Here is a 6,447-nt window from a genome sequence, read left to right as displayed (position 1 = left end):
GCTTCAGTGGTCAAGGTTAAAAAGGGATCTGCCAGTCCTTACGTGGGTCCCGGTCGCCCCCGAACGCTCGTTCGAAACCTGTATCTTCAAGCGGGTTGCAGGAGCGCTCGCAAGTAGACATGGAAAGGTGGTTCGGCACCTGCTGGTGAGCGCACGGCTCGCCAGGTCACACCTCGCTATCGCGGTCTCCGGACCCGTTTCGGCTTAGATTTCTGATTTTCCCGAGACAAAGACTGTAGTAAATCAAGGGGGTGGCTCGCCCGACTTACAACCATCAGGCATCAACGGGATTCGGGTCAGCCGTTGCGCTTGGCTGTATAGCTGGGCCACGCCGTGCCGCACGATATCAAACCTGAACGACGCCCTGGGGCCTCAGTCAGCCAATTCCCCTCTTGTGCAATCGTACCGATGCGCTCATCCGGATTTGCCAAGCCACGAAATGTAACCTCCAACACTGTGCCCGAACGGCTGTGGGGCCAACTGGTGGGCTTGCAAGCTGCCAGGCCAGGTGCGCGCTAACTCCGTGGGGAAGTGTAGTACTGTCAGAAATCTCTCACGCTCCACTACAGCTTCGTTCTCCGCCACGCCGTAAGTAGGCTTCTCTCCACCTGTTTTAAAAGGGATGCAATGGGGATTTTTGAAGCTATGTGCCGCATCCGACGCCGCGAGTGCACCATCATTTCAATGTATGTGGGGTGCGTGTGTGTGTTACATGGTCGTGGGGTGGCATACCTGCAAACCGCCCAATACGAGCCGAGGGCTCAAGGGCTGCCAGATCGCCTATAAGGACCATTCTACCTCGCACTTCAAACAAAGCAAGTGACAAAGGAGACTAACGACCAAAGGGAACGATAGAGTTGCAGTGGGACCACATACGTTCCAGCATCTTCGCCAGACGTTCAGGTTCCCACTTCATAGCGTCCGTCAAAGCGGTGGAAATCCATATCAGATCTGATTTCGCCGTACACCGGACAGTCCACCAAGAGATGCTTCTCATCTCATCACCAATATGGCTATCAGTGCCGCAGCAGGGGCCACACCCGCCCCTCCCTAGGTACATAACGCCGTACCTTGCGCGCTCTGTTAGCCACCAACGCCCAGCAGCAAGGCCTAAGCTGCATAAGCTTACAATTCACTGAACGCGGGATAATTGTTGTGATATGCATGAGCACCTCCTTCCTGCCCGCTTGCTCAGCCGCCAGACCCATCCAATGTTTATATCATAATGCTACCTGCCCACGTCTCATCGCTGCACACTGGGCAAACGCCGGCGGAAACGTCAAGATGCCGCCGTAAAGCTTGCCATGGCATGATTGGGGAGGGGTTGGTTGGTAGGCTAGCGTGGCCATCCCGCCATGCTGTATCTGTACCCCACATATTCGGCCGAGAAGAGGAAGGCTCCGCATCGAGTAATGGTAGGCGCAGGCGACGGCGGGAAGTGAATCAGCTTGTTCCGGTACTGCACGTGCTTTTGGAACATATCAGGGCGACTGGAGACTTTCCACGGCAGTTTACAACTACCGTCCTCACCCCAATTTATAAAAAATGGGATCCTAGCATGCCGAGTAACTACCGGGGCATAGCAGTAGGGGGGGCCGTTTATGCTAGCTGAGGTCTTGGACAGGCTCAGGAGGCGGAGTGATGCGAGAACCTTGCGGAGGGGCCCTTCGAGGCATGCCTAAAGGACGGAGCGGGCAGCTTCAGATATCGTTCATGCGACAAACTGTAGGAGCTGCCAGACCAACACATCGCCTCCTGATTGCCGAACTGTCGCAGCTACCCCTACACTACCACGTTTTCAATCAGGTTGTGAGGTTTTGGAACCGTGTCCGTTTACAGCGTGGGTCTGTGGCACACCAAGTTTTGCGACAGGAGGTCGCAGAGTCCCTCTCCAACCCCGGATGGGGTACACTAGTACTCCGTTTTCTATGTTTTCCGGGGCACGACGTATGGAAAGAGGCCCCGCAGGGGCTACACGAGGTAGACGAACGAGTGGAGTGGCTGATGAGCAGGCCCTTTCCAGAAGGTGTGGTATTAGAGTTCAAGGACCGATTGGTGAGTGGTTGGAAGCATATGCGTATCTGTACCCCACATGTTCGGGCGCTGGGACCGCTGGGTGATGAGGATAGTACTTGGCTGAGAGCAAACATGGTTGCAAAAGCTTGGCAAGTGTAGGAAGGCGAGCGGTGAAATGCTGCTGAAAGGTTTGCTCACTTGTCAATTAAAATATAGCGGACCCCCGCGGGTGCGCGCCACAGGTCTTCTGCCTTACCTCCAGAATCATACGGGTAACAAAGAGCCCATAGGGGTTCCCAAAAAGAACCCCGGCGGACCACCCCAGGCTAATACTGCCGAACCCCAAGTTTTGTCGCGCAGCGCAGGAGGGAAAGTAATCGCAACCACGAGCAGGCTGGTTAGCTAACGAGGTGAAGTGACCCCTTTGTATCCATCTGGCAGCTTGATGGGTCTAATGACTCCAGCGGGGCAAGAAGGATCAGTGCTGCACGACAATGATCACACGTGTCATGATCCATGTGGCCACCTTAATGTTACCCGTCATCGCGTTGGGTTTCACTCGGCAGACACAATTGGCATTTAGGGCCAATTTGGCAATTTGGTTTTTCTCTAGGAGTCCATGCTGTCCCACACCGTCGGCTTCCTTTTCACGGGGAACGCGTGCTTCTTGTACTGGCACTAGAGGACGGGCGGTTATCGAGGTGACCTTTTGCCATCTACAAAAAATTCACGACAACGTTCAGGTAGTCCACGCTGATTGTTGTCGAGGGGTAGCTTGCTTTGCGGAGACATGTTATGTGCACGAGCTTAGTGGTCGGTCACGCTGGCGAAGCCGGAAGTGCGCATCTTGCTCAACGACGCCCCCTGGAACGTGTGTGCGTGTGTGTGTGATATAACTTCAGCTCAACATGTACATGCCGGAATGTATGAGTGTAGCTGCGGGCACGAGACGCCTTCACAGGGCGAAGCAGACTGGGTCAACTAGAATTGACTTTATTGCCCAAATATGTACTGGAGCGTGAGGCGAATGAGAGTTGCAAATATGTGCGTCGGGTTCCGCATGTTGGACGGACAAGAATGTGTGACTACCAAGGGAAGCGTCGTTACCGGCTTTTGCACGCGTCAAACCGATACAAAATGCAGGCCGAAATACACACACCATAATGATGCAGGTATCCTCAAAGGCAATTGAGAGTGACAGGACCTTATCCCCACCCTGGACCTACCTACCCTGGACCGCTTAGAAGTCCCTCTTCCTCACAGGGTAGACCAGATTTTCATTTACACTCGTTTCGCGTCTGAACTTAGAAGGTTAAAGCGAGTGTCAGGGCTTTGCCTTTTCCTAAAGGACTTCCTTCCAATCTTGTTTGTCGTGTCCCTCGCCGACGTGGTCGTAGCCGCGCGCTGGGGCTTTGCCTTCTTGCCTGCAAAGGAGCAAGTTGCTGCTTGGAGTTTTGACAGCAGTTTAACTAAGTCTCTGCCTGCGGCGAAGGCGCCGGCCTTCGTGCGGAGCCCGGAGACCATGCGGCCTTCGCCCACGCTCTTGGTGCTTGCTGCGGTGGCGGTCTTGGCGACAGCTCACGCGCAGCAAGCCAACGGTCCAACCGTGATTCCTCAGAAGAAGGCGCTGCCCCAAGGTGCGCGATATCGCCTTTGCTTCTTTAAGGTCCGGAGAGCACGCGGACATGTGATGACCTTCACTTGCTCTTTTGCTGCAGGCTTTCGCATCACTTGCTTTGATGGGTATGAATTGATCTTCACAAATGATAACTACACGAACGGCGTCTTTGTCGCAGCGGACGCGTACAAGTACCCTGTAGGACAGTGTAGGAAGTGCCCTGCAGGCACCGCAACCATGGACGGTTTCCGTTGCATTCCATGCCCTTCTGGCTACTATTCTGAAAGTGGGGCGCGCGAGTGTACGGCCTGCCCAGCTGGTACCGTCGCCAAGTCGACCGCACCTAGTGCCGGCACCACCTATTACCAGGTTCAGAAGCTGAACAGCGGCGCAAGCTCTTGCAAAAGTTGTCCTCCTGGATATTTCCAGCCAAATTTGGCCGGCACTGTTTGTATCCCCTGTCCCAGCGGTAAGCGCAGCGGACTCTTAGGACGTTGCCATGCTCTTGCCTAAAACTTTCTATTTTCCTGCAGGCTTTGTGTCCGGTGAAGGCGCAACCAGCTGCACTCCTTGCAATGAGGGCTCTTTCCATGGCGACGGGCGGCAGCTGACTCAAGCCACGGGCTACTTTAACTATGGCATGACCGCTACAGATGACACAGTCGTAGGATATGAGGCTTCAAATGCACAGATCAGTGCTGTTTCGGGCATAGCAACTTCCAGTGGTTTGCCTGATTACGTGGCCATTCCAAACACCTGCATTAAGTGCCCTAGGAATACATACCAGCCTCTGAAGGCGCAAGCCGCAACAACGACCACTGGCGACGCTGCTTTGAGCGCTTGCAGGTCAGTTTGCGGTGCGCTGTCGTAACGCTGAAATTGTTGCGGAAAGCTCTGTGATGCTAAAGGTAAAGGTAGAAATTCTTGACGGATCCTCATTACCATACAGGCGTTGTGAAGACGGTTACTTCTCGTTCCCAGGGTCGTCAGCCTGCGAGCCATGCCCTGCTGGCTCCTACCGGAACAGCTACTTTGACGGAACAAGCGCGCGCACCGACACCGGTGGTCTCCAGTTCAATGACGCTAACGACTATGCTACCGGTACTGGCAACGGCTGCTTTAACTGCCCTAAGGGTACTTTTGCGCCAAGCCCTGGCTCCAGCGTTTGCCAGCCCTGCCCTGCGGGCACCTTCGCAAATGCTACTGGATCGATTGCATGCACCCGATGCCCGGCTGGCACGAACAGCTTGTACGGCACCCGTTCGCAACAGCTTGGCTGGACCGCAACCCCAGCGGCTTCGTACAAGACGTACACGTTTACCTTCTTCGACAAAGCGGACAACACGTACAAGTTGCTGCGCACCGGTACTGATACAAACTTCTGGCTGGCTGCCAAGGGCGAAACCTGCTCGGACAACCTACCTGGTGAGTTTTTATCAGTACAGTGAAATTTGGTGATGGGTTGGTTCGTCGTAACGGTCGTGTTTGATCGGTACCGCTGTTTTACAACTGCTTGGCCGCGCAGGTTACTACACTGATGTTGATGGCCTTGGCATTCAGCTGCCATGTCGCCCGGGCACGTTCTTGGCTGCGGGCGCTTCTGACAAGACGACATGCGTGACTTGCGCTGTGGGTACTTTTAACGAGGACTTCACGCAACGTAAGATTATCCTAGAGGCATGGTTTTGTGGAGGCGAAATGTTGTGTTTTGTTTTGCTGCGAGTGTATACTTGATGTTAAGACTCGTCAAGACTCGTTGTTGTGTCTTTCGGAGCGTTGGTTGAATTATTTGTGCTGTCGTTGCCTTTCCCTCCTGGCTTTTTATTAAATACAGCTGTCTGCAAGGCTTGCTGGCCTGGATCTTTTGCCAGCCAGCGCGGCATGACATTCTGCGAGATCACGCAGCCGGGCTACTACACAAACCCCGACACACCCGCTGCCAACGCTACTGTCGACCTTACTGTTCTTACTACAACTGAGGCGTCTGGACTGGTCGTTGGTGCCGATGACCCCAGCCCCTGCGGCCTGGGCTACTACCAGCCCAACTACGAGAAGAACACGTGTCTTCCATGTGCCATCGGCACATATGCTGATGTCACCGCTTTGGCGACTTGCAAGAACTGCCAGGCCGGAAGGTACGGGAGTTTCACTCTTTTCATGGACTTCTTGTTGTGCTTTGCGGTTCGCATCGTCCATCGTTTCTGCTGTAATCGTAGTGTAAAGTTTGTCTGGTACGTTTGCATCATGTATACATTTTTTTTTATTGCCAACGGGGTTTGCACCTGTTTTGGCTGTTTTTAAGTCTTTTCTCATTTTATGTGGTATTACTATTTGGCCATCCAGGTTTCAAGACTCAATTGGCCAGGCGACTTGCAAGCAGTGCGACATTGGCTACTACTCCAATTATGGGGCCTCGAGCTGTGTCCAATGCCCAGCGGGTTCTATTACTCCGAAGCCCGGCACATCTCGCTGCACGAAGTGTGCGCCTGGGTTCTATGCCGATAAGAGCATTGCCGCCACATCATGCCGGGCCTGTCCCCGCGGTTACTTCGGCCCTTACCCTGCTGCCTATTCCAACGACGGATTCCTTCCAGAAGGCCCACGTGGCTGCTTTAAGTGCCCGTACGACACGTACGCGGATCGTCCTGGCATGACGGTCTGCACTACATGCCCAGCTCTGGATCTTGGCGGCGGCACCACTGTGCCCACCTGTACTGAGACGCCAGGCTCCCAGCGCTGCAAGCCCTGCTCACTTCTCGTTATCACCACCACAACTCGCAACACATACGTTAGCCCACCGCCGCCCACCCCCT

The 6,447-nt window shown here is 54.4% G+C and overlaps 1 protein-coding gene across 1 annotated transcript in view; it reads left to right on the top strand.

The window, feature by feature from the left end:
- Positions 1-2,924: 2,924 nt before the first annotated feature.
- The window catches only part of VOLCADRAFT_116236 (uncharacterized protein), a gene marked incomplete at both ends in the record, with an annotated part of 4,533 nt that continues 1,010 nt past the window's right edge, over positions 2,925-6,447 (top strand). Inside the window, 9 exons of the mRNA XM_002946948.1 lie at positions 2,925-3,034; positions 3,280-3,653; positions 3,735-4,103; positions 4,168-4,480; positions 4,662-5,059; positions 5,160-5,294; positions 5,469-5,626; positions 5,675-5,769; positions 5,978-6,422. Of these exons, the coding sequence (XP_002946994.1) occupies positions 2,925-3,034; positions 3,280-3,653; positions 3,735-4,103; positions 4,168-4,480; positions 4,662-5,059; positions 5,160-5,294; positions 5,469-5,626; positions 5,675-5,769; positions 5,978-6,422 (2,397 nt within the window). The remainder of the gene's footprint in view (positions 3,035-3,279; positions 3,654-3,734; positions 4,104-4,167; positions 4,481-4,661; positions 5,060-5,159; positions 5,295-5,468; positions 5,627-5,674; positions 5,770-5,977; positions 6,423-6,447) is intronic.

Source organism: Volvox carteri (assembly GCF_000143455.1).
Source record: "Volvox carteri f. nagariensis unplaced genomic scaffold VOLCAscaffold_4, whole genome shotgun sequence".
In the NCBI taxonomy this organism is placed as follows: Eukaryota; Viridiplantae; Chlorophyta; class Chlorophyceae; order Chlamydomonadales; family Volvocaceae; genus Volvox; species Volvox carteri.
This window is presented reverse-complemented; position numbering and strand designations above follow the sequence as displayed.